Source organism: Rhipicephalus microplus, chromosome 7 (genome assembly GCF_043290135.1).
Source record: "Rhipicephalus microplus isolate Deutch F79 chromosome 7, USDA_Rmic, whole genome shotgun sequence".
Classification (NCBI taxonomy): domain Eukaryota; kingdom Metazoa; phylum Arthropoda; class Arachnida; order Ixodida; family Ixodidae; genus Rhipicephalus; species Rhipicephalus microplus.
Window position 1 is genome coordinate 138814128 of NC_134706.1, and position 14172 is coordinate 138828299.

Sequence of the window (14172 nt, forward strand, 5' to 3'; positions counted from 1 at the left end):
AAAAAATCTCAAAAAAATATAGCGAAAACTTCGCGATTTGGAGGAAAAGGTAGTATATGTACAAAAAGTAGCCACAAGTCATCGCAGAAATACTTTCGACGCTTTCATTCAAACGACTGAATGCAAAAGCCTATTAGCAACAACGTTATTAAGCAAGTCATAATTTCTTCAAAGTCACAGTTTACGAGATTCAAGTATCCACTATTGACTTTTGCGACCATGTCGTGCAGGTTCGCAAAACAACAATCTTTTTTTCCATCTTGCGTGGCTTTTCTAAAAGGACTAGAAGGAGCAAATTTGGGGTAACGATAAGGTTGACTACGGTATCATATTGATCATGATCACAGTTCCTGGGCTTAATCTGGACTGTAGTTTCTCAATCACCTAATCACCTCCTGCATGATAACAAAGTGCGAGAAGTTATTATCGCTGAGTAAGAATTCATACGTATTTCTAAGAAATGACACAAGTGATACCTTGGAGATCCGATTTCATATGCCAATGATAGCAGAACACCCTGCATGCAAAACGCTTTTGATTTGATAAATGTGGATCAATGGATGAACTTTATCAGGTCCTTGTGGGCCGCTCCCCCATCGGAACAGAAAGATGAAGTCTCTCTGGCACGTGGCGGGCCCGTTGTACTGCCCATAACAGCTGTTCGATTCCGGAGGTACTACCTTTGAAATACATCTACAGCACCATGCTGGAAAGATCCCCGAACCCGAGCCACATATTCCAAAGCTTTTTCTTTTTCAGCATACTGGAGGCGCCAGTATTAATGTTGCTGTAACCGTGCCTTAGCCGTCATGTTCTGTCACCACACTTTCTAACTCGAGCGGCTGCGACGTCACCAAATATTGGCATTTTGGTTCAAAGGCTCTAAAAAGATATTCAAAACGTAGCCCCATAGCCAAGTCATTTTTTGGGCTACCACTGACCCCAAAAAATCATTTCAAGTGGCCGAAAAAAAACTGAACATCCGGGCCCCATTTTATCACAAGTGTAAGCTAAAAGCAGCGTTCCTTACTGTCTTTTCCAGCGCGTACGGTTTGTGCTATTCTTCTCGTAATATTGCCTCAAAAACTGACTTAGCCATCAATACAGAGGGCAAAGAACTTGTCGCATTATGAATCCCCTCTAAAATCCGCAAGAACACCACCGGTGAGCAATAAATACGTGGGTTTGAACACGAAAGTGACATTGAAGCCGCAAGGTGGCCATCAATTCAATAGCCACAGAATAAAATGTTCTACAATATGGTCTTCACCGTTAACTTTTTGGGGTCAGATCTAGCGCAACTCTACAAAATGGTGGTGTGAGCGCTAGCGGCCACTCTCTGAAGCACCGTCGTTTCCATGCTATTTGTCACCTTAACGCAAAATAGGCGCTGAGAGCGCAGCACGTGAGCGTATTCGAGTCACCAACTGATTTCTGTTCATAGAGCGTGCACCAGCGCCCTTGACAGTGCCCATTTAATCAAAGTTCACAGTTGCTGCTTGAGCAAAGCAACGCACATCAGCTCCACATAATTCCAGACATCCACCTTCCCGTAATACTAAGAGCTTGCAAAAGTTTCTCGGAATGCTGGCTTTTTATTTAGACTTCTCCTCCCACTGAGCAGATGTCTCCTTGTACTAACATTATTCCTGATAAAATGCGCAAAAAGGCTGAGGAGCACTCGGCAACGAAGAGCGTTCGACACACTTTTCAATGTTATTCCTTGTAACGCCCGTATTCAACTGCCACACTGTAAAAGAGCAATGGCACCAACTTTACTCATGTCAGTATTTTCGGGTCAATCAGTTGCTATCGACCCCTTAGTAGCTATCCACGACCAAAAACGAAACTAAGGGACGAATAACTTTCATTTTTGTTGATTTACATTACTGCTATCCAACACAATTCAAAATAGCAAGGCTGCCATTTCCAGCGTTGGGAGTGCTTTTTTGCAGATCGCGCCAAAGCTGATCACTTCTCCACGTAAAAGAGTGACGTCAGACTCAGCTGCTCCGAAAACATTTTGTCTGCTAAAGCACAAATTCAGTCATGCCTTATCACCTGCTACCGTCGTCACCGTACGAAGTGAAGACTGGAGGTGAACACGGCAGTCTGGAGCTTCGATTTGCCACGATTCGTGACGTGGCAAAGCTTTTTGTTTTGATGGGAGCGATTCCAAAGTGGACGCCATTGCAAGTTCCAAGCAACAATGAGGAGAGTCCCGAGGATGCATGCTTCGGCCATGCTCCTTCGTGTGTCTCTATTTGCTATATTGGGGGTTCTGGCGAGCACATCATTGAGGTATACGCTAAGTGGTCAACTGAATATCAGTGTACAGAATGCGTACCAGCGGAGAAATGGAATACGATCTCTGCTTGCCAGGTTGCTCTTTACGCCTCATGATGGCTCCGCCTATTAGGCCCATCACAGTTGCGCAGAAGTAATCCTGTATTACCGGATGCAAAATCTACGAACGAACTAAACTTCACTTTTAACGATACCTACGTGTTAATTATTAGCAATGATATTTTCTGTACGCTACTCCACTTCGATACCTTGTGGTCTCGTTGGCGTGTAAAATACGCGTGATACAAATACTTCCTGATTGTTTTTTTTTTCACCCTTCCAAACAGACAACTGCAACTCACAACAGTTTCCCAAATTGCTGACTGGCGAGCACAAGTTGAATCATGCTCTTTCGCCGTTCCTTTATTGGTGATTTGTGGCTTGTAATTTCACGAAATCATTCAAAGTGGTTTGATGAAAAGGCATGAAGAATGAGTGCGCGTGTCCAACCTTCGCCACCAGTCTGCGCCATGATAACAAAACATGGATAATTAATGGCATCGCTACTAGTGCATCGTCACTCAGAATGTTGTGTGTGAGATGTATCACACAAACACGTTGCACTAGTGTCGATGTCACATGGCACTCCATTTTTCATTGAGCTCAAGTACGCTGTTTGCCTTTGAAAAAAAAATAACTTCGACGCGACGAAGGCGAATAAAGTTCGGCCAAGGGGACCTACGCATAACAAGCAATCGAATGAAGGGTGCATCTCAATTATGAAGTTTTATGTCACTGCTTCTTTAACAAACCTCCTGTGTTACAGACCAATGCCAGTGATTATCACCATGGTGCAGTACTTCTTGCTACAATGCGCAGCGCTCTGAGATCTGTCGTTTTCGCAAGCCACACTTTAATCAGTGTGCAACGCAACTACTCGCTAACAGAGAAGGAATGCTTCACCATCATTTTCACACTGAAGACGTTCGACATGTTTTTGATGGCAATAATAGATCATTCAGACTGATCAACTAACAAGCACTCTCTTTGCTGAAATCGTTACCGAATCCATCTGTACGATTAGCCCAGTTGGCGTTTATCTTGGATCGCTACGACAACTTCATTGAGTACAAAAAAAGTATTAGTAACACTTTCTGACGCAATTTCAAGTGTGACATTGTCTTTTGAACCCCAGTTCGAGCCAGAAACAGTGTTTGTGGTCAGGACACCACATCAAAGCATGCAGTCACGTTGGGGTACATTCAAGTCTAAACAGGAGCTTCTTGCCGTGGTGACGGCCTCGGTTGTAAAGTGTCAGAAAAGGTTTCGGCTCGTGATCCAGCTGACACAGCAAGCGGCGATGGGAGAGACGGACTGCTACCTCCTCGGAAAAGGTTGCCTCCTGTTCTGGTAAATTCCATAAGTTAACTATGGCACAGAGGCATCACCTTTTCAAACCTTCATCCCTGGTAAACTTTGCAAATCATTCATTACCATAGTGCCAATACAATGCTTTAACTAATCACTCTTCAGGGAAAAAATCTGACGAGAATCTGTATCATACAGTAACTTGGCCAGGTATGAAACAGGATGTATTACAATAAGGGCGTTCATATTCTGTTTGTCTAAAGGTGAAAACACGTGGTGGTTTGCCGCTGAAAAAAGGGCAGTCAGTTGAGTATGTCGCCAGGGCAAATAGCAGGACTTGGCGTATTTGGTCCGCTTCTCTTGAGCCCGCGGCAAGACCAGTATCTCCTTGTGGTGGCAGACCATTTCACGAAACGAGTTTAATTGTTTACATTGCACAAGCTCACTTCGCAGAAAGTGTTGAAGTGCCTTTTCGAAACCTTGACAAAGTTCGGATTCCCTGGCCAGCTGATCACGAAAAACGTGATGTACATGACCAACAAGGTACTCACTGATTCCTGTGAGATACTCGGAATTCGTCACAAGGGCACGAATGTGTATCACTCGCAAGCCAACATCGCGAAAAGAGTGAACTGAAATCCTAAATCTATGCTGGTCACGCATACTCGGAGTCAGAACGGCTGTGTTATGAAACTGACCGAGAAGGTGTTGGCGACTAGTTGCCATTAAAAATGGAATGCTCATTTCCTTTTTTTCGTTACAAATTTTTTTTCACTTTGACTTGCAGCGAAAGTGGCACATTTGCGTGAGTAATTTTAGGCGACTATGGTTGCACGGCGGTTTTGTTGGTTATTCATGTTGTTAGAAGTATAGCGCATCTAGGACGGGACAGAGAAGAAAACACAGAACACATACACGGCGCTAACTTTCAACATTGCGGTTTAATCCGAGAAACAGCAATACTTATACCCAAACATGGCGCGTCACAACCACGTGCTAGAACCAGAAAACTGATCTACTGCAACTCATGCGACATCTAAATAATGCAATTCTTTCATTGATAATGATATTGATGGCTTGCTTATACACGCGTCCCCAAACTTAGCAATGAATTTTGCTTCTATGATGAGCCTTGTCATTTGGTTAGTGCTTCCCTCTTTAATCGCACCAGCATAATCGGAAGAAGCACTAACCAAATGACAAGGCTCATCATAGAAGCGAAATTCATTGCTATGTCTGGAGACGCGTGTATAAGCAAGCCATCGATATCACTATCATTGAAAGAATTGCATTATTTGGATGTCGCATGAGTTGCAGTAGATCAGTTTTCTGGTTCTAGCACGTGTTTGTGACGCGCCATGTTTGGGTATAAGTATTGCTGTTTCTTGGATTAAACCGCATTGTTGAAAGTTAGCGCCATGTATGTGTTCTGTGTTTTCTTCTCTGTCCTGTCCTGAAGGTGCTATACCTCGAACAACAGGTAATGTTAGGCCCAGCGGCTGCCCACAAAACACCAGCCTAAGGTCCAATGCTCTCCGTCAGGCCAGGAGGTTCTGGAACGTATCCGGGAATGACCTTGGAGCATCAAAACCACACAGATTCCCACAGGCAGAGCACTGCCTCTTCTGTGCCCTGTGAGTTGAACTAGTAATACACCACAGCACATACTTCGCGAGCACCCTGCTTGCTCAACACACGGCGGCTGACGGGGCATGGCACCACCCGCAAAGATACGCTCAAGCGGTAGCGGAGGCGGACCTCGCGTTACTGTATCTCCACCCCGACCTTCTCGTGTTCACCAAGCCGCAAAGAAAGAGGTAGTCTTGGACGTGAAAATCAACGACGTATGATGGCTTCTCCCGCCCTTCTTGAAGATGGGGGATGCACCTGGCTCGTCTTAAAATGTGCCACCTCTAGGTTGCTGGACAAGGAAGGGAGATATTTCGCTAGACATCGAAGAGAACAGGCGTGCGTCAGTGCCACGCCACCTCGTGCTGTGCGCAGAAGCCACCCAAATTAAAGTCCGTTGTTCTTACTTGACCGTGTCGTCCTCGCAAGGAATGTGGACGGGATGCAGCAAGCCCAAGATTCACAGCTGTAACGGCGTCTAGGACGCAGTCAGTTTCGCAGTATAATTACTGACTGACTTCAGTTTATGTTTACCTCCACAAGCATTTCACTGTAGCTGTTTTCAGGAGCACACTGTCGGAAAAAGAGCCACGCAAATTTAAAGAAACGTGAACAAGCAAACAATACAGGCACTGGTTCATTGTTCGTTTGTCCACATTTCATAAACTTGGCACTGATGTTTTCAGGATCATGTACAAACTAGAAGCTCTCATATAGGACCTTTAGCAAGTTTACTTCATTGTTAACCTTAGCAAGTTCACAAAGTTTGCACAAATTATTTCATCCTTTATTCATGCAGAACGGTGTGTTTGTTACAGGGTCAAGCAAAATGTTTAACTCAAAACATTCTCATTCCTACAGCCCATTTAAAAGGAAGTCATCAAGACAGTTTAATGTCGTTTTTTTAAGTGTTAGTGTCACAATTGTGTCACAATTAAATATTTACTCCGTTGTTGCAGAGTATAAGTTGATGAAGAGCGCCAGAAATATGTTTTAGCTTTCGATGCTCAAACGATTTTTGTCGATAAAAAAAACGAATTCAAGTTTTTATTCTTGCTTTTTGACCTGTTTTTCTCTGCGAAAGAAGGTTCGCTCTTCTGCGCTTTGCGCTGAATGGTAAACCTGGATTGTAGAAGCTGTGATATCCGAACCAGTAGATGAGCAGAAAGATGTGCGCACTCGGTTTACAGCGCTCTTTGCACATGTTTTTTCTTTATTCTTTATTCAGTGAGTACCCCGCTTTGCTCAAAAAGGCGTTACAGCAGGGGGGTTACAGACTGGAATAAAACAATTCTTCGTTTATACAGCACACTTGCTCGTCTTGCAGCTGGTTCCAATCTCTAATGGTCATCACAAAAAAGGAATTATAAAACATGGTCGTTCTTGCTCGATACTCTTTCACTTTGCGTCGGTGGTCATGTCGACTAGATATGTAGCTGGGTTCACTGAAATAGTTATGACGGTCAATCCCAGTCCGCCCATGAAAAACAGAAAAGAAAAACTTCAAACGCAGTTTTTTCCTGCGTAAAGAAAGCAATTCCCAACCCAATTCAGCTTTCATAGCACTGCAGCTGTCTCTCCGCTCGTACCGCCCTAAAACAAACCGCGCAGCTCTGTTTTGTATTTTTTCAAGCTTATCAATCAAGTTCGCCTGCATCGGGTCCCACACGGGACATGCGTATTCCAAAATCGGTCTAATACATGTGAGATAGGCCGTATTTTTTAATGTTCGGGGTGCCAATCTTAGGTTCCTCTGAATGAAATTTAGAGCCCTTGCCGCTTTGCTAACAACGTGATCAACATTGGCATTCCATGAGCAATCATGCGACAAAACAACGCCAAGATATTTGCATGTTGGTTCGGTAATAACAATATGCGTATCTATGGTGTACGCCGTTACTATTGGTTTCTTTTTTTTTGGAAACACGCATATGAACGCACTTTTTGGGGTTTAGCGTCATTTGCCACTTCTGGCACCACTGTACAATACAATCCAAATCGTTCTGCAAATAAGCACAGTCACCTTTGTTCTGAACCTGTCGATATAACACACAATCGTCGGCAAATAAACGCATGCGCGACGAAATACCCACAGAAATATCATTTACAAAATAAGAAATAAGAGAGGCCCAAGGACAGAGCCTTGGGGCACGCCTGATGTAACGTTAACATAGGATGAACACTTCCCATTTAAAAGAACGCATTGACGCCTGTTCAGCAAGTAATTGGTTATCCAGATGAACACATTTGGGTCAAAATTTAGAGTCTGTAATTTAGCCAGGAGAAGGGAGTGTGACACGGTGTCAAAGGCTTTTCGAAAATCTAAAAACACGCAATCTGTTTGTCCACCTTCATCAACGTTGGAAGCCAGCTCGTGAAAGAACTCTACAAGTTGCGTCGTACAAGAAAAACCTTTACGAAAACCGTGCTGCTCATTTATTAATACATTATTAGCAGTAAGATGGGTCAATATGTGCTTGGATAAAATGTGCTCGAAAATTTTGCATGCCACTGACGTCAATGAAATGGGTCGGTAATTTGTTACATCTTTTTTTGAGCCACCCTTATGAACCGGAACAACATGAGAAATTTTCCAATCTTCGGGTAGAGTTCCCGTTGAAAGGGATTTTGAATAAATTATATAGAGGTAAAGAGAAATTGGCAGTGCACATCGCTTTAGAATACGAGGAGAGATGCCATCAGGACCAACTGCTTTGGATTCATCTTGGTTTTCTAGAAGAAAACATATGCCACGGACACTCAGTTCTACCGGTGGCATCAGCGGAATCGTGGTTGGGTGTGGTTTTGAAGGAACGTCAAGCTTGGGCAAGAACACAGACTGGAAATATTTGTTTAAGCAGGTAGCTTTTGCTTCCTCATCCACCACAACCATATTATTAAAGCTTAGTTCAGCCACTCCAACATGATCAGACCCACACTCTTTGATATAATGCCAGAAACACTTTGAATTAGTTTTCATTTTATTGCTGAGCCCTTCGAAATATTTCGTTTTTGCGCTTTCCACACATAATTTATACTGCTCCGTTAAGGCTTGTAATTCTTTCACGTGGTCACTGCTTCCAGATTTCTTTAATTTACCAAAAACCCGTCGCCTTTTCCGGATTAATCTCAAAATACCGGACGTCATCCATGGCTTCTTGCGTTTACGAAGCTCTCCGGCTTGTTTCGCAGGTATATACTTATCTACGAGTGCTAACAACTTGTCCTTAAAGCAACTTGTCCTTCTGGTTTTCGCAGTCTTGTATTTCATTACAAGACTTGTATTTCATGTCGCCAAAATATTCTGGTCACACTCGTTGTATCAACGAATCAACACTAACAGTTTTACGCATCTTATTCCGTGTCTTAAGATATGAGCAATTTCGCCTACACATTCATCTCTGTTTGAGACTTTAGGAGGTCAAGATCTTCTGAGCTGCATTTGTGCTCGTCGAACCTCGGCGTCTTCATTTCCTGAAATGACAGTGTCATAATGGAGCAGGGTAAAACTGATATGTGTTTATGTTCTAGCTGTAGTGGAGGTAATGGACTTACCTGTGGGAGCGATTCATTCAAGAGTCGTGCTGGTTTCCGCCAAATTCTAACGAGCAAGTCACTGCCTGATTCCGGTTGTTCCTTTTTACTCCACGATTCCCCTAAAAAAAAACTAAAGCTACGTGATTGTTCTTCCACAGGGCAGTCTCATTAAATAGTCTCAAAAACTTAGGCAGTAGGGCGAGATTCATGACCTGTGAAACCTACCCACAGAAAATACAAATGTCAACACTTTCATAAATACTTTACACAAAAACACATTCGTAACCATCTGTGGTTGTGTTTGATTTTGGCGAAACAACTAAATGCAGCAGAAAACCTCAAAGAAGCAAGGGGGCCGACAAGCGCAGAACCTTCGACTTGAGTGCCGCTGTGTATGGCGCGTGGATGCGATGCATACGCTCTAATGTCCGCAAAGCAAGGTTGTCATAGCTTAATTACACGTTCCTTTCTTCCTCTAAAATATATGTACCTCAAAGACGTAATAAACGTCACAAAAAGTGATTTGGGCTAGTTGAAGTGGTTCATTACGGAAGATAGAAGTGGGGTGCAGTACGTAACATGAACTCGAGGAGGCGCTTGTGTTATTCTCTCACCCAGCTCATGGTACGAACTGCGCCCCACTTCTATCTTCCATTAGAACAGATGTCGCTACAAAATGTTTGGTGCCATTACCTTTGATACATTTTAATATACATGGAGAATCTCAGATCAGACAAGCATTGGCATTGACAATGATGGTACGATGACATGAGGAGTCACGCCTGTTCACATCACAAAAATCGGGTAACATGCAGTCATCTCGTGAAAATGCAGAAACTGGGATATTATCCATAAAGCACAATACAGAAAAATCTGTAATATTTGCCAGACAATCACGATCCGGAACGGATCACTTAGTAGCACGTACGAAATACAAGGTTTGGTAGTTTAGCCTCAAAACAAAAGATCATTTAATGCGCTCTCAACTGCGTGAAGCGAAGTTTCATGACGCTTTTAAGGTAAATGCTATGAAAATCTTCATCTAGACAGCGTTCTCAGAGTGCTGCATTTATAAACCAGCTCCGCAAGGTGGCGTGAAACAGACACGCAGAACGCGACCATGCCACCGTGATGGGCTCTCTGCACATCAGCACTGTCTCCGTGACAGATTGTCGTCTCATTGGCGAAGTTTTGCCCATTGGCTTTTTCTATTTCCCTCATGGGTCTTACTTTTGGCCAGAAGCAAAGCTGTTTCATCTGCAGTATTGTCCCGTGAATACTTTCATTGAGCACAAAGCGATTACATTTCATCAGCTGTAATGACGTGAGCTGTACATACCAATCTTGGTTTAAAAAAAAGCAAGAAACGGTAAGAACAAAACATTTTGGCCTAACTGCGATACCACGCTATACCGATAACGCTCGAAATGTTTTCCGTAGTCGGATTCGCTTAAACTATCAACTCTGCCAACAGAATGACAGCACGCCGTCGTTTCAGCACTCGAGCCTTCCTTCTAGCTGGTTTACACTTGCACCACAACTGCGTTTTTTTTGCGGCGAAGCTCCTTAAGCTGGGTCGTGCGTCCCTGATGTATGTAGTAGTAGTAGTAGTAGTTGTAGTAGTAGTAGTAGTAGTAGTAGGTAGCCACCTCTTGTTTAGTTTTTGGAATGCCCTCTGGATGACGGTATTTATAAAATGAATATATAATGAAAAGTTGCGAGATGGTGGTACTTGGAGTTTTTGTTCACCAGAAAGACAGACAGACATAAAGACAGATGGATAGACAGACAGAAGGACAGACACACAGACAGGCAGACAGACAGACAGACAGACAGACAGACAGACAGACAGACAGACAGACAGACAGACAGACAGAGAGACAGACAGACAGACAGACAGACAGACAGACAGACAGACAGACAGAGACAGATGTACATACAGACAGAAAGACGGACGGACGGATGGATGGACGCGCAAACGTACGGATGAAAGCGCAGACGCCCGGATGGACACCCGGACGAACGCCTAGACGGACGCCCAGACGGACGGATGAACGGATTGACGCAAGGATGGACGGATGAACGGACGCAGAGACGGATGGAAGCAAGAACGAACCGACGGACTGAATCACGGACAGACTGATGGACGCTTCGCCCCACTCATCATTCACTCCATGGTTATGCTGTGATTTTTTTTACATTTGCATTTGGCCAGCATGCCGGAAGAGAAGGCGTGAGCAGCCGACGGCCTAGCCGGGATCGTTGCTCCGCCTACTGTCGTAGAGCTTAGCCATGCACTGTCGATGGCTGCTACTGGCATAGCTTAGCCAGGACTGTTACTTATACCTATGAAACCTTAGTCTTCACAGAACTGTTTAATGTGGTGTGATATGTGACTAAGCTTGTTTGGCTAAACATAGGACACTTAGCTTGTTTGACAGCTGTAACACTGTTTCACTCGGATGCACCCACGTAGACTCCCTGTGGAACACTTCGATCGTGCCAACTAACGCCAGTATTGGTTGTTTATCCGTCAAGGAAACTGAAGCTTTGAACATATACCTAGACACAGCGTATGGTCGCAGCGATGATATCAACAAGCACATGGTAAACTATAGAACTCAATCAGCGCTTTTTGAAGGCGTCGTCAAATAAGGAGAAGAACTGCACGGTCTACGCTCCTTAGTAGTGTAGTAAAATATCCTGCGCTCGCACATACCCCAAGGTCAATCTAACTAGGTGGCGAAAGTTGGAACAAAAAGTGGTCTCAAGCCCAATGCGACAGACATCAAGAACCATGTGACGATTGAAGCGCGAATAGGTGAGAAGAGGACTAGTAGCAAAAACAAAAAATAAATATATAAACGTTTATTTTCAATAGATTTATATATATTTGTTACAATATAATTGTAGACTACTTTAATAAAGCTTTGGTATGTGGTTGAGTGCCCTTTTTTTTCGTTTGGTTTCAGAAATAGTGGGCACATGCAGGCAGTCTGGTCTTACTCAATGATCTGTTAACATGGGTCAATAGATCTGTCAACATGGGTCAATGATCTGTTAACATGGGTCAATACAGGCTATATTACCAGTTCGGTGCATTACCAGGCCAAGGAGGCATCGCCCACCTTTCCGTGATGGTTTCATGCGAACCTACAGAAGTGTACTTACTTTTTATGTACATTTCATAGCTCAACTAGCTCACAGATTGCGTGGATAGCCGCTCCTGGGACTGCCAACTGCTGTCGCTGGCACACGGCCGGCGTGCCCTCGCCGTTGGTGACTGTAAACGTGACATGCCAAGCAAGAAGACACTGTATTCTACGGCTTCCAAAGCTCCATTTTCAGAAGTGCTGTCTTGCCGCAGTAGTTTCCAATGATAGGGCAACGTGAGTTTTCAAACTATTATGCTATTGTGCTCGGGAAAAGTTGTCTCACGTTTGCCTCTGCGAAGTTTCTTCTGCATATTGTAAGTACGTCATTTGGCTAATAAAACAACTTTGCTTCCTCAATCTTTGTTGTTTCTGTTTCCTTTCTCTCTAGCATAATAATAGCGAGACACATTTGAGGCGCAATAAAATCACGTAATAGTAAAGGCACGTAACAGGTCAGCAATTAGGAATAATTTAATTTCACGCCGTGTAAGGCCAATGCGTGACGTTGCTAACGCTTCTGGTTATGACGTCATATTTTATTTTTCGCTTTTTTTGCTGTTAATTGTCCCCTCCTCACGCAGATGGCGACGGTGGACACGAGCTGACGACTACTGGATGTATACATGTGCCTTTATGGAAGTTAGGCTGCCAATTTTATACGTTATATTGTTACGTGGAAAATAACAGTAGACAGTCCCTCAACGCAGCTCACAGACTACGTCCATTTCTTCACTCTCAGTCTGAGGTACCTTTCTTGGGTATGTCCTACACTGCCCTGTTTCAGTCAGCCGAAATCACTTAACAATATTACACTCGCTTCAGCAACATGGGAGGCAAATGCGTGCTCGTAATTTGAGCTACGATTGCGCAATGCTGTTCCAAATCCGGCTGCAATCAGACTCACTCTATCGAAGCACAACATTCGCTCGTCCACAGTTTTTTTCTGTCGGCGGCAGTCGGCGGCGAACCAGTCGGTGATGGAGAAACATCGTTGGTACATAGAGAAAGGGCACTGCTTCGACAATGAGCCGTCTCGCGCAAATAGGAAGCGAAAGGCAAGAAACGTAACCTTGCCTAGGGTGACTTCGAGTGCAGCCAGTGTTTCTCGCTCTTATCAAGATGCTTTCAACATGTCCTCCGATATTACCGACCTTGGAAAACATGTTTTAACGGCACCATGAACGAACCACATCCCCTGTTTGCTCTAGCAAGTGTGATGACGCATTACTTAAATCCACTGCTCACAGATGATGGCACTGTCCAGCCCTATTTAGCTCCGCTAAGAGGGAAGTGAAAAATAGTCATGCGTGTCAGGAGTTCGGTGCGCGTGCCTTGGTAGCTCAGTCGGCTCACGTCACGGATCCCGTGGCTCACGTCACGGATCGTGAGGCCAGAGGTTGAATTCTCGCCAGAGGAACACTTATTATTACTTTTTTCTTGCTCATTTGTTAGTCTCCGTTATACTGGTGTGATATTTTTGACAGAAATACGCAACTGAATTATTGGTGGACCTCACCCTAAAACAGTTTCCTGTTAAAAGCTGTATCAGCCTCTAATAACCTATCATTATATTTCGGTTATTTACTGCTGCATGTAAAGGAATGACAAAAATCATGTGCATTACTATCGTTGTATAGCAAAACGTTAGGTGATTGATGACATTGCGCGTAGCGCCGAGTACCATTTGTGTTCACCGCCTGGGCTGTTATTGATAGATGCGACAGATGGCGCTTACGAAGGCTTTATCAATTCGCTCACTTGGGAGGGACACCGATCCTCATGTAGAAGATTTTATTGCGCTTGATATACATATGTACATGGATGTCAATAAATAAATGCACAGCGACTCAGCTGTGACGAAAATAAATTTCTATTTTTATATGTCGTTTATTAGCTAACAGTATTTTCGCCGTATAAATGCTCTGATCGCACCAAACGATAGCCTGGAGAGTGGTTGAATTTCGAGACGACAGCGCTTAAGAGCGCGTTTCGCTGAAGTTTTTGGTTGATTGATATGTGGAGTTTAACGTCCCAAAACCACCTTATGGTTATTGAGAGAGGCCGTAGTGGAGGCCTCCAGAAATTTTGACCACCTGAGGTTCTTTAAGATGCACCCACATTTGAGCACACAGGTTTACAGTACTTTCGCCTCCATGAAAATTGCAGCCACCACAGCCGGGATTCGATCCCGCGACTT

The 14172-nt window shown here is 43.9% G+C and overlaps 1 protein-coding gene across 1 annotated transcript in view; it reads right to left on the bottom strand.

The window, feature by feature from the left end:
• Positions 1-8246: 8246 nt before the first annotated feature.
• LOC119185960 (sodium-coupled monocarboxylate transporter 1) overlaps positions 8247-14172 on the bottom strand; it is a 48808-nt gene continuing 42882 nt past the window's right edge. The window contains exons 10-11 of the mRNA XM_075868311.1: positions 8839-8939; positions 8247-8757 (exon numbers count right to left, since the gene is read on the bottom strand). Coding sequence (XP_075724426.1) covers positions 8671-8757; positions 8839-8939 — 188 coding nt within the window. The 3' untranslated portion in view covers positions 8247-8670. The remainder of the gene's footprint in view (positions 8758-8838; positions 8940-14172) is intronic.